Source organism: Phyllostomus discolor, chromosome 2, assembly GCF_004126475.2.
Source record: "Phyllostomus discolor isolate MPI-MPIP mPhyDis1 chromosome 2, mPhyDis1.pri.v3, whole genome shotgun sequence".
In the NCBI taxonomy this organism is placed as follows: domain Eukaryota; kingdom Metazoa; phylum Chordata; class Mammalia; order Chiroptera; family Phyllostomidae; genus Phyllostomus; species Phyllostomus discolor.
The window spans coordinates 176,520,457-176,546,455 of NC_040904.2; the positions used below are offsets into that span (position 1 = coordinate 176,520,457).

Consider the following 25,999-nt stretch of genomic DNA (forward strand, 5'->3'; position numbering starts at 1 on the left):
TGCCCACTGAGGCTGTTTGCTATCTAGTTTAAGCAAGGGTGGTAGTCTATGTCACTGCATGACCTTGGACCCACTTCTGCAGTAGATGCTTGTCTCACAGCAAAGCCTGGGATTGAAAAGGTGAATGACAATTTCTTAGGAGGAAGAGAATCTGGTACTTACAAAGGGTAAGGAAGGGATGGCCCAAACCCAGGACATACCGATGCATCAAGTAAAAAGCCAGAGAGCAGCTTGATTTTTAGCAGCCGTTTGCAGTGGAGGGAAGAGAGGCAGGACGTCCTAGAAGCTGTCTCACGTTCTTCGGATTACTTAGTACTAAGAATACATTAACTTCTACTTAGTTGGCTCCTTTCTTCTTAGTTGGTCTCTACAAGCCATACTACTATATTTGGGCATGTCCACGACAGTGAACTAGGTAAAGCACAAACCTTAGTGTAGATATTTATTTAGTTCACTGTAATATGGAATGTGTAAATGTGGATTCTTGATTAAACTTCAATAAATTTTGGACAACTTATCTCTCAGAACAATGAAACCCTATTTGCAATGTGTCACTGATTTTAAGAAATGTATCAGTGGGTTCCTTCTGTTATATGTCACACTATGGAGCAATTTTCACCCCACCTTTTTCTATTACTAAAACATTCGACCACGCAGTCCACTTAGTCGTGGACCTGGGACCTGTTGGTCACTCCCGCTGCACCAGCATAGGAGTGAGACGACATCAGCACCTCTTCTGCAGCTTTCATATCAAAAAACTGGAGTGAATGATTTATTATAAAGTTTCCAAAAATGCTCTTAAACAGGTTTGGTGGATAAAGCTGCTTTTGGCTCTCCCTGTGCTCACCTTCACTGGCAGACTGTTTGAAAATGACCTGGCACATGCAGTAGCCGTGGGGAGGCTGGACAGAAGCAGGGCGTCCCGTGGAGGCCTGGGGATGGGGGAAGGAGGGCTCCCACCCCTAACTCACACCCGGTATAACTGGCTGGCTGCTTTGTCTACAACCAGAAAAACAGTTTATGGTTCTGCATTGCCAGACTCTACGACCCCCCAGAACACTCTCCCGAGGCCTCCTTCCCCAGTGTGAGGAGTCATGAGTGAACACCACTGTCACTGTGGATCAGTGCGGACCCGCAGCATCCTGGCCGGCCCTTCTTCTCCACAATGTACTCAAACAGGGGAAGACAGAAGAAGTGCTGCAATCACTGTATTCTTAAAACCCCTTTGCAAAGACAGCAAGCCCCATTCTCAAATACTCAATAACTAAAGGTTCCAATTCTCAATAAACAATGAGAAAAGTTCATCTCAGAACAAGCTGTCATTTCACTAAAAAAAGCCGAAAAAATGCTAGCGTCAGTATTACGCGCTTCTTGCTTAATATAGCTCCTCTGATTAAGGAGACAGGTTTATTACAGAACTTGAACTTGTCTCTCTCTCCCACAAATCTCTCGCAGGGCATGTGTTTACCTCCTTCAGGTCCTGCACGACGGCGGTGAGCCTCTCGTTCTCTGCCTGCACGTTAGTGACCACAGCCCGGCTCTGCTTCAGTTCGTTCTGCATCTCCAAGATCTTGCCCAGATAGTAAGCTTCCTTCGAGGCGGACTCCTGCAGAAGCGTCTCCTCCCGGGTCTCTCCATCCTCAGCAACTTTCCGGTGGATGGAGAAGGACTGGCCAAAAGCCTGCAGGGTATTTGAAAAGACAAAGAGCGCACAATGAAATGCACCAGAAGAGCGCTATTAAAGAGGCTTGGGGAAATGTTTCGCTTTGCTTTGCTTGTGAGAAGAGCTATTTTGCAAGGCCTCCAGAAGCAAAAACTACATATTTTACATAACAGTCTAGCAAAAATAACTCAAATAACTCAAAATAAATTAGTATGATACTTAAAATAAGTATCATACTTAAAATAACTCAAATTCAATTAGTATGAAGAAATAAACTGTTTAAATATCTTGTTAAAATATATACATAAGGGGTTAAAGAAAAGCTGAAAAACATTGCTGCTTGCTTTGTTACAAACCCTTTCACATTTGTTACAAACCCTTTTTTTTTTGACAGTTTAGTGCTAATGGCCATATCAAAATTCACATTCTCATTTTCAGTCTAGAAAAATCCCCAAAATATTTTTCAAGAAAGAAAATAATAGTTTTATTAGCTTTCTAATACATTAGCAGTAAGGATACACCAATCATAAACAGTACCCTTGAGAGACAAAGTCACTGAACAGCATTCAAATGGCACAGTACCACAAAAAAAAAAAAACATCAAAATGTAGTCACTGTAGGGATACAGAGTAAGCCAGAAACTAATGAAATTGGTTAACTTCAGGAGGTGAGGGGAGTTGGCAGAAACAATGGGGCAGTGACATGTGACACCAAGGACGAGGGGGGCGCTTTTCTGAGACACCCCGTCACACAGTTCTGACTCAGAACCACAGTGACGTTGCCCATTTCCTCTGGAATAACTGGTTGAAACCACCCTCTCTGTGTCGGGGGAGCCCAAATGGAACCCAAACAACGAATGCACATGGTCACATTGCAAACAAACAACATAACTACACTGAAAGGGACAGAGAAGCAAAGGTCTACCCTGAATAATTTTGGAAATCAGTATTTTTGCTATATACCGTAAAGCTAAAGACAACAAAACTGTACCCAAACACTACTGTCTAGTTAGTAAATTTGCTTCTCACAGGGATCATGGGGTCACAACAACTCTGCAACTTATTTACGTGTGAACTACAGTTGGGCAAATGAGTAAACACAATACAGGTAAGAGAAAGCCCGTTTCTCACTGTTGGGGAAAGGAGTTACAAAAAAGGAAGGGAAAACGTCTAGAAAGAAATGAGTGGTATTGGCTTGTAATGAGAAATATCAGGATGAACTTAAATACTCTTTACTAGGTAGATATTCATACAGAAGAAGAGATACAGAGGAAGAAAGGGGTTTGCATGTGTGTATGTGCACATTTCCTTACTCTGTCAGCTGACAGGGCGTAGAAACAATGCTATGCCAGTAGCAATGAGCATACCTTGCACCCAAATTTTGTTTCTAAATATCAATTTCCAATTTAAAAAACTGGAGGTCTTTGAAGAAATGACCAACTTCAGGGCTACAACAAAAAGAACTTGGCACATCTTATTGTGCCAAAGAAGAGGTGATAAACTACTTCTTAAAAATGATGGGGATGCCCTGGCCAGGAAGCTCCATTGGTTAGTGTCGTCCCAATACACCACAGTTGGTGGGTTTGGTCCCTGGTCAGGGCACATACAAGAATCAGCCAATGATATTTCACAGACATAAAACAAACACTTCAAAAATTTATATGGAATTATAAACGACCCTGAATAGCTGCTGCAATTTTGAGAAAGAAGAGTAAAGTAGGAGGGATCACAATACCTGACACTAAACTATACTACAAGGCCACTGTAATCAAAACAGCCTGGTACTGGCATAAAAACAGGCACATAGACCAATGGAACAGAACAGAGAGCCCAGAAATAAGCCCAAGTCTCTATGGTCAACTAATATTTGACAAAGGAGGCAGCAACATAAAATGGAGTAAAAATAGCCTCTTCAACAAATGGTGTTGGGAGAACTGGACAGCCACGTGCAAAAAAATAAAACTTGAGCACCAACTTACACCATATACAAAAATAAATTCAAGGTGGATAAAAGACTTAAATATAAAACATGACACCATTAAAGTCCTAGAGGAGAACGTAGGTAGGGAAATCTCAGATATTTCATGAAGAAACTTTTTTACTGACTTGTCCCCTAGAGCAAGGGACATAAAGGAAAGAATAAACAAATGGGACCTCATCAAAATTAAAAGCTTCTGCACAGCCAAAGAAAACAGTATCAAAATTAAAAGAGAACCAACTGTATGGGAAAACATATTTGCCAATGATACCTCAGACAAGGGTTTAATCTCCAAAATGTATAAAGAACTTACACGACTGCACTCTAAGAAGACAAGGAATCCAATTAAAAAGTGGGCAAAGGACTTAGAACAGACACTTCTCCAAGGAGGACATACAGAAAATCCAAAGACACATTTAACAATGTTCAATATCGCTATCAGAGAGATGCAAATTAAAACCACAATGAGATACCACTTCACACCAGACAGAATGGCCATCATAAACAAAGCAACAAACAACAAGTGTTGGAGAGGTTGTGGAGAAAAGGGATCCCTAGTGCACTGCTGGTGGGACTGCAGACTGGTACAACCACTATGGAAAGCAGTATGGAACTTCCTCAGAAAACTAAAAATGGATCTGCCTTTTGACCCTGTGATTCCACTGCTGGGACTCTATCCTAAGAATACTAAAACACCAATTCAAAAGAACCTGTGCATCCCAATGTTCATAGCAGCACAATTTACAGTAGCTAGATGCTGGATGCAACCAAGATGCCCATAAGTAAATGAATGGATCAAAAAACTATGGTACATTTACACAATGGAATTCTATGCAGCAGAAAGAAAGAAGGAGCTCCTACCCTTTGCAACAGCATGGATGGAGCTGGAAAACATTATGCTAAGCAAAACAAGCCAGGCAGTGAAAGACAAATACCATATGATCTCACCTTTAACAGGGACCTAAATAACAAAACAAAGAAACAAACAAAATGTAACCAAAGACACTGAAATAGAGGACAGGCTGACAGTGACCACAGGGGAGAGTAGAGGGAATTTAAGGGGACAGTGGGACGGGTTCAAAGGAACAAACTTAAAGGACACATGGTCATAAACTAAGGGGAGGGTGGTAATGGGAGGGAAGTGGGGAGGGGTTGGAGGGGGGACTGGATTGAGAGTAAAAAGGAGAAAACTGTATTTGAACAATGATTAAAATAAAAAAAATGTTTTCAAAAAAAAAAAAAAGAAGAATCAGCCAATGAATGCGTAAATACGTGGGACAACAAAAATTGTGTTTCTCTTTCGGTTAAAATCAATAAATGACAAACTGATGGGAATATGTCAAGGGACACAAGAGCCCACCTGAAGGGGCTCCCAGGGGCCAGCTCTGGGATAATTTAGGCAACAGAATAAATAATCCTATCCCTGAGTCCACATCGATATACCAACTGAATAAATGAGGGAAGAAGAAATAGCTCTTATAGAATTCTAATTAATAAATGTAGAAGAAATGATGGAAATAAAATACATCAGCATCTGGCAAACACCAAGTAATAATTGTTGCAGGTAAGAATTATCAGGGGAGCCCTGGCTCGTGTGGCTCAGTGGATTGAGCACCAGCCTGTGAACAAAAAGGCTGCTGCTTTGATTGCCACTCAGGGCACACACCTGGGTCGTGGGCCAGGTCCCTGGTTGAGGTTGTGAGAGAGGCAACCAATTGATGTTTCTCTCACACATGGATGTTTCTCCCCCTCTTTCTCCCTCCCTTCTCCTCTCTCTGAAAGTAAATAAAATCTTTTAAAAAAAGAATTATGAGTGGAATATAAAATTAATAGGCAAAAAGTATAATGAAAAACAGGTTATCTGCATAGTCTTCAGAAATGTCCACTCAAGATATTTATTAATTCCAATGGGAAAAATAGTAACTTTGCAACAGAGGGACATGATAGACCTTAACTAAGAGATCAAAAGTTAGATCAGCAACGAGACATGTCTACATTACATACACTTCGATACAATAACACCAAGAGGAGCACAGCCTCACTTCTGTAGTATTTTTGCCAAAAATGCATAAACAAATTCTTAGCATGAAAAAATTAAATAAACCCAGCATGGGACACATTCTATAAAATTATTGGCCAGGGCTCTTCAAAAAGATTAAAGCAAGAAAAATAGAGACAACTCCTCCAGATGAGGTGCAACTAAGGAGACACAATTAAGTACACTGTAGGATCCTGGACCTACACAAAGACATTAGTAAGACAGCTGGCAAAATTAGAATAGATATATTATATTGGTTAATATTACTGTATCAGTGTCAATTCTGGTTTCCATAATTACATTATGATTATGTAACATGTTAACATTTGGGGAAGCCGTGTGAAGAGTACGTGAAATTCAGTGTAGTAGTTTTGCAATGTTTTTCTGTGTCTTGAATTATTTCAAAATAAGTGTAGTCTGTCCTACAGGAGTTGATAGATCTGATGAAATACTGGCACACAGGATTAAAATCATACATGTGCTCAGAAAGACACTTGACTTTGGGTGGTGAGTGCACGATGCAGTGTGCAGATGATGTGTTATAGTTGTACACTTGAAACCTGCATGGTTTTATTAACCAATGGCACCCCAATAAATTCAATAAAAAACTTTAAAGTATCTATAGCAGTAAAAAACATATTATTGTCTTTCTGTCTTAAATAAATAAGGAAAGAAGCATGCATGTGCTTTAGCGCCAAAGGGATTCTATATTCAGTTACAAGTACTATGGCTCTAGATGTAACTTACACTGTTAATACAATTTGAAACTTAGGGTTATAGGAAGTGTATGTGCTTCAACACCAAAGGGATACTATATTCAGTTAGAAGTGCTATGGCTTATGATGTAACTCGTGCTACTAATATTTTGAAAATTAAAATGTCATAAAATGATGCTTCTGGGCTATGTAGAGTCCACAAAGAAATAAAGCTGCAATTAACCTGTGAAACTCAGTTTCACATTTGTTACAAACCTAAAGGCAGAAAAGGCATATGTTAATCATTATAATGGACATCATAAACAGTAGGAGCAGACAGTTTGATTTAGCAATTTTAAAAACAACCTGATACTGTTCTCCAAATTAAACTCATAGAAACAGAAATTTTATAAAATACTGACATGGAAACCCAGGCCTCAATGAACTTTCTTAGACTCCTGACCTGGACCAAAGACAAAAGATGGTTCCTAAGCACCGACTAGGACAGAAGTCTTCCAGGTGTCGACGTTCACCTGTACCGAGTGCAATACTCCTGGTGTTTGGACAGAAAGAAATTCTTACTTGAGTAGCCACATTTCCACATGTGGCAAAAAGCACACTGACTCATGAATGGATGAAAAATTATTTTAGATAGTGATGTTTACTTTGCTTTTCCCTCAGGAATGGTCAGATTCTGTGAGGTCAATTCTGGATTCACTACCCATTAAAAAGCCTGTGGAGGGGAAGGGTCTGGAAGCACAGCTCCCCACAGGACGTGGTGAAGTCTTCAGCTCACCAGGGCAAAGGAACCCTGATTCTATAGCCAAGTATTAGTACAATTTAAAACGAGCATGAACTGTGTGTCAAGCACCTCAGCTAGCTTCCTTTTCACGACTACTTCCCCACTTCTATGTAACAGAGAATTCCACGGGGCCATTTTCCTTACCCTGCCTGAGGAAAATCAATAGACACAGGCAGTGTCTGGCTCCCATGTGATTCTCAGCACACAGGCCATGGTCTCCTGGCAGCAAAAACAACCCCTATGGTGTTAACAGCAAGTGAGTATCTCCATCTACCTTAATGTAAAGTTTTTTAAATTGCACTCTGGATCCAGCACCAGAGGAAATTTTAAAACTTCAGATATATATATAAAATGGGTTTTCAAAAAGGTGTCAAAAATTGAAATTACAAATATAAAAATTTTAGTGAATCCTTAATTCATATTTATTGCAGCTTAGAAACCTTAGCTGAACATATGGGTTCCCAAAGGCAGTCATTATTTTTATAAAGAACTTGGTCCTTCACTGGACCTGATTTTAAAACCAATGAAAGGATACAGGGTTATCTGAGGCTGTTTTTAATTAAAATAAAAAAAATAACACCAATTCTGCACAGGCTACATACAGATAGATGCCCAGTGGTCAGCATATCCAAATCCACTGAGAATTAACACTAGTCAGAAATTACCCTCACTTTAAAGAGAGGGTGAAAGAAAAAAACACCCCTACTTTACCTGATTCCTAATTGTCAGTAACTAAAAGGGGGCAGGGTGGCCGACTGACATCTACCACTTGGTTAACCCTGAAAGCTGATTTGCCAGGCCTGCCTGGCTCTGCCAGCGCCTCCCCCTCTGCCACCATTCCAAGTGCATCCTGACAACACTGGGCCCAAGAGAAAAGAAACGATCCTTTTCAAGGCTGCATCCTTGGCAGGAATCACAAGACTAGCTTCGATGTCTATATATAGGCAAACCTAGGGTAGTCGTGCTTCTGGTTATGTTTTGTCCAGATAGCAAATTCCTTTCAGACACTGATCATTTCATGGGTAATTTTTATTTAAAATTAATTGAGGTAAACTAATATTTCTGTACAATTTTAAAATGTATTATGATTTCTCATCATGTATGCAGCTAAAATATACAATATTGCCTTTAATATATTCCACTGCAATGTGTCACAGTTGCTGTAAATCATATGAAGGATAAGCCCAATGAGTTATGTAACAAGTACCCTGGTTTTCTCACTCCACTCACACGACTTCTTAATCCAAAGCAAACTGATTAGTTTTTACCTTCATGTTCAAGACAATACGTTAACAGTTAAGCAAAATTTTCATACTTATTATCCTTCATAATATGAAAGAAAAAAATAAAAGTTTGGCTAGTATATTTAATAATATCATTATCTTTAAAATATGTGTTCTTGGTTATAGAACTTTCATTCTTTCATCTTAAAAGCTGTGGCAGAAAAGTGTACTAGGTCACACAAAGACATTACACAAAATATTTTTTATTTGAAATACTAAAATTCATTCCTTCATTTGCTCATTCATTCAACACGTATTTTACAGAGAACTCTAACAGGTACTGCATTAGACACTGAGGGTCCCACAATGCTCTAGAAGAAAATCTCTGCTGCTGGGAGTATTCTGGTGGAATATAAATAAATCAATAAGTGGCAAAGTATTGGAAAAGTTCTACAAAGAAAATGAAAGCCAAGATAAGAGCATAAAGTAGCACTGCCAACAAAACCTTCTGTGATGTGTCTGTGTTGTCCAATATGGTGACACCAGCCACAAGTGGCTATTGAGCTCCGGAAATGTGACTAGTGTGACCAAAAAACTGAATTTTTAATTTCATGTAATTAATTTTAATTGTCCCATATGGCTAGCGGCTATCGTTTTGCATAGTGCAGGAATAGAGAGTAAGACAGGTGCTCAGAGAGGGAGTTTCCATCAGAGAGGACAGTCACAGAGATACATACCTCTGATCCCATACTGAACAAAGGAGGGAGTGGGCCGGAACTTGACTTTCCCCCAGAGGAGCAAGCCTCAATTTAAGTGTTGCTAAGCAAGGATTACAGCATAGCCATGGTGTCTCTTCAAGACTATCCGTGGCAGTTCTTTCAAGTCTCTACTCTAGCACTTTAAGGTCTGAGTGATCCAGGGATTATGTAGGCATGATCTCATGTGTAGAAAGTAAAGGACTGGCACATTTACACAGTGGAATACTACTCAGCCATAAAAAAAGAAGGAAATCTTACCCTTTGCAACAGCATGAAGGGACCTGGAGAGCATTATGCTAAGTGAAATAAACCATTAGAGAAAGACAAATACCACATGATCTCACTCGTATGTGGAATCTAATGAACAAAATAAACTAATAAGCAAAATAGTGACAGACTCCCAGATGGAGAGCAGGCTGACACCTGTGGGGGGTGTGGCTTGGTGGGGGGTAGAGGGATTGAGCAAAAAAGAAAAAAAAGAGAAAAGCTCATGGACAAAAAAAGAGAAAAACTCAGTGTGGTGACTGTGGGGCAGAAGGGGGCAGAGGGTGGTGGCAGAAAGTAAAGGGGGGATAAAGGGTGATGATGGAGACTTGACTAGGGGTGATAAACACACAATACAGTGCACAGATGATGTGTTTGTAGAAACCTGCGTCATTTTGTTAACCAGTGTCACACCAATAAATTCAATAAAAAGAAAAAAAAGTGTTAAGACAACCACTGTGCCCTAAGTGTTGTATATGGTCAATCTTATTTGTGATGGTTCACTTTCAGCCTCCTTTTTTGGCTGGATTAAAAGCTGGTCTCTTATGACAGCCGCCAAGCAAATTACAGAGAACTTAAGAATCAACATAAGGAGCCCTCATTGGCATGGCTCAGTTGGTTGGGCATCGTCCTCCAAAGCAAAGGGTCATGGTTTGATTCCCAGTCAGGGCTATGGGTTCGGTCCCTGGTGGGTACGTATACAAGAGGCAACCAATTGATGTTTCTCTCTTACATTCATGTTTCTCTCCATCTCTTTCTCCTTCCCCTCCCTCTAAAAATAAATATAATCTTTTTTAAAAAAGAATCAGTACAAGGAAAAAATGTGTGTCCAGCAAGCAATCTCAAAAGATCTGTCCAGAAACAAAATGAAAATGCACATGTTATGAATATTATAACCAGAAAGAAATTCTTCAGCTTTTTTATAGATTCTGTTTTTTGAACAAAACATGTATAAAATATAGGTAAAATATTTTTTCTGGGTCTTGTCCAATGAGTGTCTTTATCATTACAGTTCAGGTAAAAGGAAATTAACTTAAGTCATCACATTCTGGGTTTCCAAGTATAAAAATAATAAATTTCACATTCTTTTTCCCAATTCAAACCAATCCCTAGTTTAAAAAAATTCTTTTTTGCTAACTTCTCTTCAACAAACATTTATTGAATGCCTACATATTTAGGTACCAAATCATTGGAATGTAAAGGCCCTATCACATTGTATGAAGAAATCAGTTGGTTTTATTTATATGTAGGTTTATATAAAAATAAGCCTATCCCTTTAAAGGACAAATTGTGAAGCCATTCATTCAATTCAGCTTAAGAAAATGAACCGAAACCAGCTCAGGCAGAATAGCCTCACTCCAATCCCCCTGGATGAGCGGGGTCCCCCAAAGGAAATTATTCTAGTTCAGGGCTCGGAAAAGGAAAGCCTTGTTTCAGAAGAAAGAACCGTAGAAAGGAGGTTTTCATTCAGGAAAAAAGATTGTTTCACTCTATTCCCAGAAAATAAACACACTAGGCTTATTTGAAACCTAAAAAAAAGTAACAGAAGAATATTCCTGATCTTTCAGTTATTAACAAAAAAGCAGTACTGACATGGAGTTATCGACATGGCCTGATTTTCTTAAAACTCATTTGTGACTAGGATGTAAGAGAATAGCTCAAGTGAGTTTTATTATTAACCAAGTAAGAAAAAAATATTTCTTGGACATATAGTTTCCTTTGCTCTGTATATGCACTTACCATACATTCTTGTTGGTTAAGAAAGTGAATGAACTGGTTTTTTTTTTTTAATTTTTAAAAATGTTTGTTGATTTTAGAGAAAGAGAAACATTAATTGGTTGTCTCCCATACATGTCCTGACTGGGGATCAAACCTGCAGCATTTGGGTGCACAGGATGACGCTCCAACCAACCAAACCACACCAGCCAGGACTAAACTATTACGTTTTGAGTATGTTTTCCTGTCCTCACGTGAAGTAATGTGATCATTCACTTGAGTTTTTAAAAATCACCACAGCCTAAAAATATTATTTATAATAACAAATAACATTATTCCCTATTTTGCATGTAAGTTTCAGTAACCTGCCAGACTCACCAGCTGGGATGTGGCACAGCTGGGATTCCAACCCCAGAGCCCACGCATCAACTATTCCACACTGTGTATTGCAGAAGCGGAACTGCAGCAGGAAATCAGAAATGAGAAACCTCATGAGAAGCAATAATAAGATCATATGAAACTTCTGCTGTGACCTTTTAGGAAGTCAGGAGATACAGAAGTAGTTGAAGTAGAAAAGGGTATGAGCTTGTTTAAGCTGCGCTAGAGCGGAACCATCATGTAGTGAGCCCCGCCCCAGGTTGCTGTCGTGGAAGGGACTGCGAGCTGTCTACACAATCACCAACTCCTCGCTCGTCCTTATTAAGAAATGTTGATGTTATTTGGGATGACAGTGTCCCCAAGCTTAAAGACTACTTTTCCTAAACTCCTCGGCTCCTAGGGGAGTTCAAGAAATTATAAACAGAAGTTCAGCAGATGGAAGCCAGGGAAGCTCTTTCAAAGGAGGCCAAGTCAGTTTAGAGACAGGCACTTTTGACATCCCATTTTCTTCTTCCCCCTCGGAACTTGGATGAGATGACTGGAACACGAGGAGCATCTTGTGGCCGTGAGGGGAGTTCTGGCACGTAAGCCAGCAGGAGAGACGGCAGAGAAGGCTGTGAGAAGGAGCCCGGGTCCTTCGTGATCATGAACTTCCACACCAGCCCTGAACTACTTACCTCTGGACTTCTTTTATGTTTAACCCAGCTCTATTGGAGTTTTTTGTAAAACATGACTGAATCCAAACCCTAAACAATGTAGAGTTTTATATAATTTTTTAACTCTTAACTATCCTCAATACTTTCTTGCCAGAAATTCACAAGAATTTTTTTTGCACCCTGCACCCCCGCCCCAGACCTAATTCTTAATGAATTTTGTTCTAATTCACAATTACTTCCCCTCTACCTTGCATTTATTCTTCTCTGCAACTCATCTCTACTGTGTTGACCTTTCACAGAGATCGCAGCATATCAGTATTAACAGGAAAAAATAGGAATATCAATCAAGGTGGAAATGAACAGTAGATGCAATCATCAATAGCTCAGCCTGAGTTGCCAGAATGAAAGAAGATCAACAGAAATTAAAGTGAAGAACCTCGTCTAGAATCACAGGTCCAGTAAGTGATGAAACCAGGGCACAAACCTCAAGACTCCTTTGTGATGCTGGTCTTAAAGAAAACCAACAACTGATACTGAAGTGGCAAGAAGGAGGTAGAAGGAGCTTCCCGCTGAAGGCGACAGGTATGGCAGAGGCCTTAGAGGGAGGAGGAAGGAGGTCAACGGTTCTTACTGACGGATCATCAGAAGCCGTGAGAGCGTGTGACCGTTTTAAGAAAAGCAGATCTTGGTATAGCGCACAGAACTAAAGGCGAAGTGTGAAACAAGTAAGTAAGCACAGAAGGGCCTCTCAACCATCAACAAAAGGAATATGGGAGTGGGGAAACAGAGCAGCAGGAGCACCCAGGTATAAATCAGGGTGTCCAGACTGTCCAAGTGCACAATTGCTGTTTTTTATTACCAAATAATGCATCATTCTAACCCTGACCCTACCCTGACCCTAACCCTGACCATGGAGGATGGTCAGGCTCCCCATGATTTTTTTTCTAGTATTTTTGAAGCATTTATTAAACACATGTTACTCTTATAATCATACCCTCAAATCTATTTAAAAGTCTGTGAGAATTTTAAGGGTATTTGGTCTTCTCTCCAAAATCATCATTATAAAGGATTGGGAAAAATCCTTTCATCATCATTATAAAGGATTGAGAGAATTATAGCTAGATGATACAGGTGAAAGCTAGACATAACACCCAGGACTTGGAGATACCAAGACTATAAATCTCAACCCATACTGGGGTAAAGGACCTTTTCTGTCTCATTATGACTGATCTGTATCTTTTTCATCATTAAAGTTTTCTAACTAGTTTGAAATAAATGACCATGAAGGTTAATCCTATCTTTTGGAGAATACAGTCATTACCTTTGAAGCTACACATATTAATTGGCTGTCAAAGAAGCTGTCTTCAACTCTCTATATGGAATGTCCTTGGTAAAGTATTTAAATTCCTTTGTCAGTTAAAAAAAAACAACAGAGTTTTGGCTTCCCCCTTTGGGTCTGATTATAATAATTTGATCACCTTAAGCTGATTCTTTTCCTCAAGCCAATATTAATATGAGTTTTTCTCCCACAGGCCCCAACATACCACCCCTATCTCTTACCCAATCAATGCCTTTAAGGAAGAAATGAGAAGTGGAATTCGGAATGAAGACATGAAAGACAGAAGTAAAATCAGAGGAAAAAAAGGATGCTTTGCTTTGAATAACTGATGGCTTTCCCTGAGATGAGTTAAGTGTGGCTGGTAAACTTCTGATGTCTGGTTTTATGTGACATGGTTGGCCTGATAGATGTTATTTACCCCTCAACCCACCTCCTACTGTTTGATTGTACACCTCACCACCATTCTGACTTGCCTCTGCAATCCCGTTTCAATAGGGCAGGGGTGGGGAGGAGGTGGAAAAAGAAGAGGGAAAAATGAGAGAACACAAAAAGCTAGTCAGCAGTGGGGTGAGGCTAAGAAGGCAAGGTTGTTTTCTTCACACATTATTTGGTCATTTTTTTAACTGACAATCAAAATATCTTTTTCAGTCTACATCAGATGTCCCCACATCAAAAAAGCGATTGCAAACCAACAGAATATAAATGTCACTGGACTCTCTCTCAGGGTTACTCCTCATTAAAGGCAAACTCCAAGTTCTAACTCCATATCCTCCACAAGCTCCTCTCCGGTCTGTGACTGAATTCCTGAGGTAAAACTGTGAACCTACAGACAACACTTTCCCTATCATGCTTCTCAAGGAAATAAAAATTATAAACTTGAAAATAACTTCCACTTGGCTTTAGTTAAAATTAAACACAGAACTCATGGATGATGAAGGTAGTGTGAAACTTCAAGAAAATATAACTTTGACACACATTACTTAGGGCATAGGGTCAAAACTATGATGAGCTGAGAAGTACTTTCATTTGGTGGTCCTAAAAGCACCCTAGACAAAGAACACTTAAGCAACAGGAACAAGTTTCTGCTTTAAGTTTAAATGTACACATGTTCTGTCTCTTGTCAAACTACTCAGTAGCTCTAACATGTTGGGTAAGTAATGTCAGGGAACCTCTGTGATGCGTGATTTCAAACTACAAAGGCTCTGGCCTGCAACCTTAAGACTATGTATGTTTTAGCCCTGACTGGTATAGCTCAGTTGGTTGGGCATCATTCCACAAAGTAAAAGGTCGCCAGTTCAATTCCTGGTCAGGGCACATGCCCGGATTACAGGCCAGTCCCTGGTCAGGGCACATGTAAGAGTCAAACAATCAATGTTTCTCTCACACATCGGTATTTCTCTCTCTCTCTTTATTCCCCCCTTCCTCTCTAAGAATAAATAAAATATTTTTTAAAAGACTATGTATGTTTTAGAAAACTAGATTTCTCAGAATGTATATCATAGACAAAGGATCATTTACACAGAGTTGTAAACTGTTTGGCATTGAAAATTGGTTTGGCTCACCTACTTTGTTATAATTAACCTGATGGCTGTGACTCACCAATATTGTTATAATGCACCTCACCCACATACAAACTAAGCAGAGTCTCATGCTAGTCAGGAAAAATATCTAATATAGACTCACATACTAAGATATTTTTCTCCCACTTAGACAGTAAAACAAAATAGCATTTATGGCACATTCATTTTCAAGACCTCAATGCATGATGTCACTCTTCCATACGCTTGTCAAACTGTTTACCCAGGTGAGCAACATATTGTTCTCACACGAGAGCTGTTTGCCCAGATGAGAAAACTGTTTGTCTTAATAAATGGATTTGAAAGAATTTCCTAAAGCAAACAGTGAAATTATTTATTAATTTACTGTCTGGTCTTCCTGGACAAGAATTCCCTGGAGTAAAGAGTTAAGTCATGCTGACACTGGTGGGTTCAGTTCTGGTATCTCCCACTCCCCATGTGAATAAACAATGGTTAAAGAGAAAAAAAACTGACCGAAATAAAGGAATGTTCAAGCATAGAATTTTAAGAGGTTGGCCAGTCATCTCAGCTCATACATTCACTATAGAAGAAACTGCAGCCCAGAGAGTTTTAATAACCTGACTAAGTTCACACAGCCAGTTAGTGAGAGAGTGAACAACATAATCTAGATGTTTTGCTCTGAATCCAATGTTCTTTTGATTACACGACTCACCTTCTGTGTTGAAACAGTCCTTTAAATACAGCGAAACATAGTCTTGTATAACAGCTATAAATGATTCCCAGGCTTGGAAGCATCTCCACAAATGTAATACAGAAATTTAATGAAAGGAACATTTGCAAAGTTGTCAATTCATACATCTCACATGCTTCACAATGAAGAAATTCAGAAATGAATATGAAGTCCTGTTCATTTTACATTTATTTTATATTATTAAAGACCTTACTTACACTTTGACAAAAAAATGTCCATTCTCCCATTTGTTTTTCTGCACTTTATATTTAGAAGTTATTAACATGAACCCTCAAGTCAACTGGAGCTAGTAAAGAACTCTGACTCCAATAAAGTATTCCAAGTAAAGTACTCCAATGTCACAACCATCATCAAGGAAATACTTTATAGAGATGTCATTACTTTCTGCTGTTTGTTTTTATGGCTATTAATCATCCAGAAAGTGTCTAATTTATACAGTGAAACCAAGAGTCCTTATGATTTTGATTAAATTTAGCTTTAAATCCTGGCTCTAGAAATCATTTCTCTTTCTCTCTCTCTCTCTCATGTATATGTGCGTGTGTGTGAGGTCTGTCCAGAAGAAGTCCAGCTATTGTCAATATAACGAGAATGGTTTGTGTGACATCAATATAATCTGGCAGTCAAGGAGCGTGGACTGGAATGTGCATGTGTAAACAATGATGACGTCACTGTACTAATCACTGGGGGCAGTAGACACCAATGAGTGAGCCCCACGTACTATGTGCCCATCGTATTTAAAATGAATGAGTAGAGAAAAGAATCTACATCAAATTTTGCGTTGAGCTGGTATATTCCTCTGTAGAAACTTTTCGGGCCTAAATATCTGATTTAGAAGGCCACAGCCATGGACAACTGGTGATTGGCAGCTTCATTACAACAACATGCCCACTCATGCATCACATCCTGTGCAGAGTTTTTTGATGAAACATCAAATTACCCAGGTGACTCAGCTCCCTTATAGCCCAGATTTGGCACCCTGTGACCTCCTGGCTTTTTCCAAAACTAAAATCACCTTTGAAAGCGAAAAGATTTCAGACCATTGATGAAACTCAGGAAAATGACAGGGCAGCTGATGGCAACTGGGAGAACTGTGTGAGGTCCCAAGATGCCTACTTTGAAGGGGACTGAGGAAAGGGACTGAGAAAGTGGAAAGATTTATAATCCATCACACAGCCAAAACGCTTCCCACTGTCTAAGGTTCCATGGCATCAGGTCTTCACCTACGATGGCAAAACAATCATCTCTCAAAAAAAACACTTTAGTTATAGTCAATTACTGACTATTTTGGCCACTGAGTGCCAAGAAATCAATGTTCCATGAGATCAATGAATCCATGTTTCTCCTTGCAAGGTACAGCAATAGATACTATCATAGACAATTGAAACACTTTATAGTAACCTAAAATGTCACTTTCTTCAACAGTCCTGACTATCAGCACCAATTTTACCATTTTAAACCAAATAGTAAGTTGACATAAAGCCATACAGAAACAAAGAAATAAGAAAATTAGCACATTTTTAACCCATTGGACAAATAAAGCTTCACCAAACTTTATGATAAATTATAACAACACTTCTAACTCCTTCATTTCCAGCCCTTTAATTTTCTCAAAACAATTTCTAAAACTTCTATAAATAGAAATACTACATACATCCTCATATCAGTAAATATTCCCTATGCACTATGTCAGACAGCGGGGACTGCAAAACACCTTTTCCTTGCAAATGAGTCACCTGCTCAAGACAGAAATTTACATATAAGAAAAAATTAGAAAACTATACAAGACAGAATGTAATCATCTGTATCGTAGGAAACCAGGTTTTTCTCCTTCCCATAAAAATCAAAAGGAGATATTCAGATATTTACCACCACCTTTCAGAATTTGATTGATAATAAGCAGTTTCCTGTGCTACATTGATACTGTTTAAATTATTTATTTGGAATGTAATAAATTTAAGTGGATCTAACCAGCAAACACTGGCAGTTTTTCATTTGTAGCAGCTAATTAACAACAGCTGTGACACTAGTCTTTGTAAACAGAATGCATCTTGGAGCAATTACCAACACAATTTGCCAGACACTGGGGGTCTTACAGTGCGAACAGATCAGCAAATTACTTCCTCCCCAGCAATCTGCTGTGCAGGGACTTCTAGTATTGCTTTTGCTGAATTGATGAGGTACATACAGATGTAAAGAGAAAACCTTAATTACACTAAAATTACATAGGTCAGTGTTTTACTCTGTTAGAATCGTAAAAAGTAAATTCCAATTATAAGCAAAAGTTGCTAAGAAAATTAAACTAACTATCTTCTAAAACCCAGTGGAAAATTGTATTTTCTGATAGGATCATTATCTTAGCTGAATTTGAAAATATGCTAAAATATAATCCTTCCAAATGTACGTAAGATAACCAGCTGTCTTATTGCATTTATATGCATAAACAAAGGGCTCTTGATAGTCACTTTAAATGGTTTCAAATGTTAATTAGAAAAAAAAATCTAAAAATAATTGCTTTGCTTTCATTCTATGGCCAGAATTACTTTACGGCATGGCAATCTATATGACAAATTAGTAAAATGTGGAGTTTTTTTTAAATAAACAAGTCTTTCACTTTTTATGTATCTCTTGAAAGGCCAAGAATATTCCTAAAACTCCTCTAAAGCTACAGTAGAATACATTTTTAAATGTATATGTATATAGATACATGCATACATGCGTACAAGAGAACGTGATAGGAGACAACAGTAACAAACTGGTAAAAGCTGGGACACACAAAGATGAGGAGTCACTGGCGGGGCAGGCCTGAGGAAGCTAATGCTCCTTAATTAATAACATTATGGCAAGAATTAAGTGAGATAATACATGTTACAAAATAAACATCCAATAAAGGCTAACTTTTATTATTAATAACATATTTACAAAAGATGACTTATGGAAGATTCCGTACAATTTTGTATTAGCAAGCCAGGACTAGGAGAGAGAACCTTAGGAGGAAAATGTAGCCTGCTGAGCCCAGAGCAGTGCATTGCTCTTTTAGTCTCAAGGGAACCATGTCTTTCCAGCAGGATGAAGTTAACCTTGACTAGGAAATCCTTTGCACAAGAGAATGAAGAGACCCAGGGGAAAGCATATTAGGAAATCTGATAAAACAGGTAAATAAAAAAATCTGACCACAGGAAACATCAAGAGAAAAGCCCAACTCCAGAATGGTACGTAGAATGTATTCTGACTCCTATTTTAAGGCGTTTGAGTTCCCCTTTAAATCAACACTAAGTGCAGCTGAGACGCTTCCAGAAGACATCGACCCATGAGGAAGGTGGAAAAGCAGACTCAGAAAACATGTTTTGGTGGGTGACTGCAAGGACTAGGGCTAGGCTGAAATCCTCAGGGTCCTTTGGGCACAGACAGCACTAGAGCTGACTGTCAAAGCCAGGAGCTCAGAAGCCCCAAAGCCTACATCTAGGCCTCACTACCCTTGACACTTCCTAAGGGGAGAGAACGTCAAGTCAGGGCTCAGGCTCAATGCATAAATAGGGCTTTGCTTATTTGCCTAGTACACGGGAAACCCTCCACTTGAACTCCTCTTTAACCCCACTATAAAGAACTAAATTACTCCATCCTAATACACAATTTTTAAAAATAAGTAGTACGGCTATGAAAATGTCTTGCCTATTTCCACAGTTTTGGTAAAATTAGCACAGTGTGGGAATACAGAAAGTAGAAATTTAGATTCCTTTACTACTCAGTCTACTGATGGGGTTCAGAGGACACTACCTCAGCACATGACACCACGGCATACTGGGTATTTTAAGCTGAAGGAGTTTGAGGAAATAGCAAGAGGAAGGGTCACTCGGACCACTCTCCCTCCCTGACCTCCTCTCTGGAAACACGTCATAAAACCCTCCCGGGAGACAAGCACTGTGTCCTCCCTGTAGGGGAGGGAGGAAGCATCCTCATCTCCAAAGATAAAGGGAAGCCGGTAAGAATCTGAAAGAACAAGTCTTGCTAAGTGTCCCCCAGTTTGTTACCCTTAACCTGTCACACTTCTCCACAACTGTCCACTCTTCACCAAAATTGGCATTAAAAAACTCAGGTTTAACAGTTTCTTCAAGTCTCCATTTCCTTATGAAGGCGCCCATGTCACGGAAAACTTACACTGACCCATCTCTGTTAACTTACTTTTCAGACCCAGCCAGGAGCCCTAGGGGGTGGAGGAACACTTTTTCTCCCCCGCACAGCCCCATCATCAGATTTTAAGCACTGGCTTAGCACAAAGAAGAAGAAAAACAACTGACCTCAAAAAGTGTTTTATCTATTTTTGAGAATGGATCAATATTTTTGTCAGGTTCAAACTTAGCTAATATGGATTGATAAATATACCAATAATATAAAGCTTCTACTTGGTAATGTATACTTTATCCAGAAATTGATTTTATCATTTATTTAAAATATGAGTACATTCTTGGAATGGTACCTGATGGGCACTGCATCCGGAATCTGGTGTCAACGGGCTTCTCCACAGAACTGCTTCATCACTTGAGGTGTGGCCTGCTGTTTCCCACAGAGGCACAAACAGATCACCTTACACAGAGAAATGCAAAGCAGGGTCCCTCCACAATGTGCAATAACTCCTCTTAAGGAATGTCCCCTTGAAGATGTATTTCCACTTCAGTGGGCTTTTTAAAAAAACATGAAATATGTCATGTTCTTTTTGGTTAATGTGTTTACATGCTCCAAAACCAAACCCTACCTGATGTGGAAAAAGAGGCCACTCTTTGTTAAAAATGGAATACTCTATTAACTAAGAAAAAGCTATCCTCCTTCACACAAATTGTGAACCCCTTAAATGAAAACGTAATGCAAAGCCTCCTTCACCACAGTGGGGAAGGCACCAAACTGACTGACCCCAGATGCCAGCAGCAGTGGCGGCCCAGCTAGCTGACAGTAACACATTAGCGTGGGGAGAGCTGCCATTTCCGTACTTACCCAGACAATCACCGAAGCTTACACAAATTTAGAAACTACTTAGAACCAACAAGTTCCGAGGCCACCTGCCTGACTTTTAATGTTGCTAAGTCACGAGATTCTCACTTGCATGGTCCATCCACTGGACAGGAGATCCTAGGGTAGGGGCTCCGGTATGAATTCAAATCCCATCCAATCCCAAATGTTGTTCAGTAAATCAGGAACTAGTTTGCCAACTTAGTGGACTGACCAAGTCCTCCTTCACTCGAGTCCTACCCTATCTCACCTTTCTGTCCTTTTCCTAGAAGCTACAGCTCAGGTCCCAGCAGGCACACTGGCACCAGCACTGCACCCACGTGGGGAAACTTGGACCCCGGCCTGCTCTCTTTAAAGCCTCGTGCTCTTGCCTGTTTAATGCAGAGCCACTTCTCTCACATGGGTCGTGTTCAACAGTGATCCCTTGGTATTATGAATCAGAATTATTCTGAGTTCTGAGGGTGACACAGTATTTTAAGAAGTGACCCTTACTTTCACTCAGCCTACTACCTAATTAAAGACATAACCAAAGCTCATGAAATTATGGCTATACCAGGAAAAGTACAATGTAGGTAATACAGACTGTAAGTGCATTAGTAATTCATACTTCTAAAAATAACTTTCTGTGAGTTTAAAGAAACAAACAAAAAACTACCCATCATCACATAATCGTATCTGAACAAAGTAGCCAGGGTTATCAGATACATACTCTTTTGCAATCTGAATTTTCATTTCTTTTCATTCAATGCACAATCTAAACACGTGTATATGACTATTTTTAATAGCTGTAAGTACTTTCACTAAGCTATCATTTATACTGTTTCCAAAAGTTTTTATTAAAAGCTTTCACAAAAACATTTTACAACGTTTACACTTTTAACAATCATTTCTTTTCAAAGTAATATATTTTTACTCTTGTTTCCTTTTTTTTAAACTCAATTCCTTCCACTTCTCATTAGCCGCTCCCAACACGCCAACCAGGAAGCCAGAGTTAGCATCCAGTGGACATGTTTTGAATGCTGTCCTTTGCCTATAAGATTGTAAATGAATACACACCTGTTGTTGTCTGTCTTATAAAATTTGTATTATAGTATGTACATTCCTCAGCAACTTATTTCACTAAAAAAGTTCCTGAAATTCCTCCAGATTAATAGATAAAGATCTCATTATTTTTATTACCTGTATAAATTCCATAGTGAGAATGCATGACATGGATTTTATCCAACAATTCCTCTACTGATAGACTACGGATTTTTCTAGTTCTTGTCATTATGCAAATAGTATGAAATTATCCTTGTGTACATACACTTCAGTCTTAGTGATTCTATTCCTAGAGGATCGACTATTATTTTCTAATAAAAAACTGTAAAAATCATTTTATTGGGATAAAGGGTAGGAAAAAAGCTACACATTAATATTGAGAAAGATAATGTTCAGATTCAAACTCAATATTAATGTGTAGCTTTTCTTCTGCCTTTTTTATCCAAATAAAATGAATATTTACAATTTTTTTAAAAGATGGAATTTATCCTTAAGAAATAAAATCACTGGGACTGAAGTGTGTACACAGAAATTGAAGGGATTTGGAACAGGTCTCTCCAATACGTGCCAGTTTGACATGTGGATTACTCTGAGCTGAAGCCAATCTGAGACCCTGCAGCCTCAAAAGAAACTTTTATCTCTCCCTTAAAGAATTTAAATTGGGGCCTTGTCAATAATGAGAGTTGCCACCAGAAATAACTTTTTATGACCCATCTGTAGGGCAGGGTGAACCTCTAATCACCACCAAACATCTGCCCTCCCTGTCGTCCTGCCCTGCTTCCCCGTTCTGTCTTTGAACCTCTCAGGCGTGTGGGGTCTCTGACTCTCTCGTAATGTGGGGTTCCATGTATATGACTAGAATTGAATTTGGTTATTTTCTCTTATTAATCTGTTTCATGTCCATTTAATTATACACCAGCTGAAATAACCTAGAAACTTAAAAAAAAAAGTCTTCCTCCCCAACCAAATCTAGTATGCTAGAGGGGAAAAAAAAACACATTTTAAGAAAAAAAAACTATACAATTTAAAAAAAAGAATAATGGAAAATAATGCATGCTATCTTTATGTTGTTCCAGTCAAAATATGAAAAACAGAGCAGTTTCTTTTCTTTCCTAGTGTAAAACATCACTACCAGTAACCATGAACATGCAATACAAGAAACCTTTTGTGTATGTGTAGTAAACTTCGCAACTTGCAAGTTATAACGTAAACATAGGTGACTGCTTTGTTAAAAACAAGTATCTCATTAACCTTTGGATTCGTCCAGTTTGGAACAGTATATGATTTCTAGTATAAATTTCTTTTTTAAAAAATATTTTATTAATTGTAGAGAGAGAAATGTCAATTTGTTGTTCCACTGATTTGTGCCTTCATTGTTGCTGCCTGTATGGGCCCTGACCAAGGATCTAACTGCAATCTTGGTGTATGGGACGACACTCGGACCAACTGAGCTACCTGGACAGGACCTTAAAGATGAGAACATTTTTTTTAAAGATTTTTTATTTCTTTACTTTTAGGGAGAGAGGAAGGGAGGGAAAGAAATATTAATGTGTGGTTGCCTTTTGTACATCCCCTACTATGGACTTGGCCCACAACCCAGGCATGTGCCCTGCCTGGGAATTAAACCAGTGACCCTTTGGTTCGCAGCCCAGCACTTAATCCACTGAGCCACACTAGCCAGGCCTAATATAAATTTCTTAAAGGATGGCATTATTTAATACTTATGCCACTCATACTCCTTACTCTTTATTATTATACAAAATTCTGGTGTTTATTAGACCATTAAAGTAGTGACCTGGTTCCCTGGTTGGTGTGGCTCAGTAGACTGAGTGCTAGCCTGGAAACCAAAGGGCAGCCAATTCGATTCCCAGTCAGGGCACATGCCTGGGTTGCAGACCAGCTCTGCTGTTGGGGCACACAAGGCAACCGCACACTGATGTTCCTCTCCCTCTCTTTCTCCCTCCCTTCCCCTCTCTATTAATTAGTTAATTAATTAATTAATTAATCAATACCTGGTCATTAGAATATTATTATAATATTACTTCAGATAGATCAAAAGTTTGGATAATGTACTGTCATTTTATAAACTAGTCAAGGGTAACACTAATTACTCAAGAACTCAATGTTCTGATTATGACTGTCTCTCTCACTGACAATATGAAACCCAATTCTTATATAAGATGAAATTCATGAGGAATATTATGAGATTACTCCAACATAAAGTAGTACTATATCATATTAGCTTTTAAGTATTTTCCAGATAGTTTTTCAAAAAGGCTACAGTTCTAATTCACAGTCCCTCCAATAAATGAGTGCATTCTTTTCTTAAACTCTTAACAACATGAGGTAACCATCACCCTTTTTACTAATCTGACGGCTAAACAATAGTATATCTATATTACTTTAGCCCTGGCTGCTGTGGCTCAGTGCACTGAATACCAGTTTCCCAACCAAAAGGATGCCGGTTCGGTTCCCAGTCAGGTCACATGCCTGGGTTCTGGGCCAGGTCCCCAGCTGGGGGCACATGGGAGGCGACTACACATTGGTGTTTCTCACTCTCTCTTTCTCCCTCCCTTCCCCTCTGTCTAGAAGTAAATAAGTAAATAAAGAAAGAAATAATACTACTTTAATATATATTTTCCTTACTAAAACTAAGGTTGAGCCTCTTTCCATTTAGACTCCCTCTTCTGTAAAATCTAATTCCTATCTTTTGTCTTTTGTAACATTTATTCCGGGAATGCCAAAAGAGGTCATCTTCAGGAAATCTGTAAACATAATTTGTTTTACCAACAAATAAAGGATGGATAGCAAGGGAAGTCCGTGAGATAGTCCTACCATGTATTTGGTAAAATTGAGCAGCTAGGGAACACAGGAAAAGCTGAACACAATTTAAATATAATGAAGTCCATTTACCAAAAGCAAGCACCCTGACAAATGGCGATGCAACAAAATCATTTCCATCAAAATCAGAAACGAGAGTGCCAAATATCCCCAGCATTACTGAATATTTCAGAGGTTCTCAATAAGAAAACTAATTAATCAGTAAAATATCATAAAAACAATTATATATATTGAGAAGCCATACAATTATTTAGAAAATCAAAAGACATTATACTTTTAATACTCATTTCTCATAAAATTCTGTAAGGTGACTTAATATCAGGTACAAATGAGTAGATAACATATTTTATGACCTAGCAACCACATTCTTGGGTACTTACACAAGAATAATGAAAGCATGTCCACAAACATACTGTACAAGAGTGCTCAATATAGTAATTTTGTGACTAATAACAATAAACTAAAAATGCCTACTTTGTTCCTAATAATAAACAAAAAAAACAAATGTCCATCAACAGGTAAATGGATAACAAAATGTAGTGCATTCATACACTGAAATACTCTCAGCAAAAAAAAGGAACTAGGATACACAACAACAGCGATGAAACTCAAAATCCTTATGTGGTGAAAGAAGCCAACGTAAGAGTGTATCTGTATGAGTTGGTTTATATGAAATCCTAGAATAGATGACACTAGTCTACGATGATAGCAATCAAAACAATAGTTGACCCAGAGGGGTGAGGGACAAGGGGAGTTTCAGGAGTGAGAGAAATGTTCCTCATCTCGTTTGAGGTGGTCATTGGTTATGTGCATGTATGCATTTGTCAAAACCTCACTGAACTGTACACTTAACATCTGAGTGTCTTATCCTGTGTAAATCGTACTTCAATGTAAACCGCATCTCAACCATATACCAATAAATTGGGAGGAAAAAGTTAAGGAGAAAACAGAACCCCAATACACTGCTGCTAGGAATATGAAATAGTGTAGTCACTTTGGAAGAGTTTGGCACTTTCTCAAAAACCAAAACCAACCAGTAATTCCACTCCTAAGTATCCACCCAACAGAAATGAAAACATATGTCCACGCAAAAACCTGCATGTGAAGTTCATAAAAGCAACATTCATAGTAACCAACAAGTACAATCTCAATGTCCAACAACTAATAAAAAGACAGACAAAATGTGGTATGTCCATTTGACAGAATATTTAGCCATAAAGGAATGATATATGCTACAATATGAATGAACCTTAGCAACATTATACTCAGAGAAAAGAAGCCACACACAAAACATCACATGTTGTAAGATCCCTTACCT

The 25,999-nt window shown here is 38.7% G+C and overlaps 1 protein-coding gene across 8 annotated transcripts in view; it reads right to left on the bottom strand.

The window, feature by feature from the left end:
- The window catches only part of BICD1 (BICD cargo adaptor 1), a 175,682-nt gene that overhangs the window by 92,878 nt on the left and 56,805 nt on the right, over positions 1-25,999 (bottom strand). For all 8 annotated transcript variants that reach the window (XR_004901624.1, XM_036019183.1, XM_028532247.2 and 5 more), the window contains exon 2: positions 1,469-1,681. Coding sequence is in view for 7 of the 8 variants with exons in the window: in XM_036019183.1 (XP_035875076.1) it covers positions 1,469-1,681 (213 nt within the window). In the remaining variant the exon portion in view is untranslated. The remainder of the gene's footprint in view (positions 1-1,468; positions 1,682-25,999) is intronic.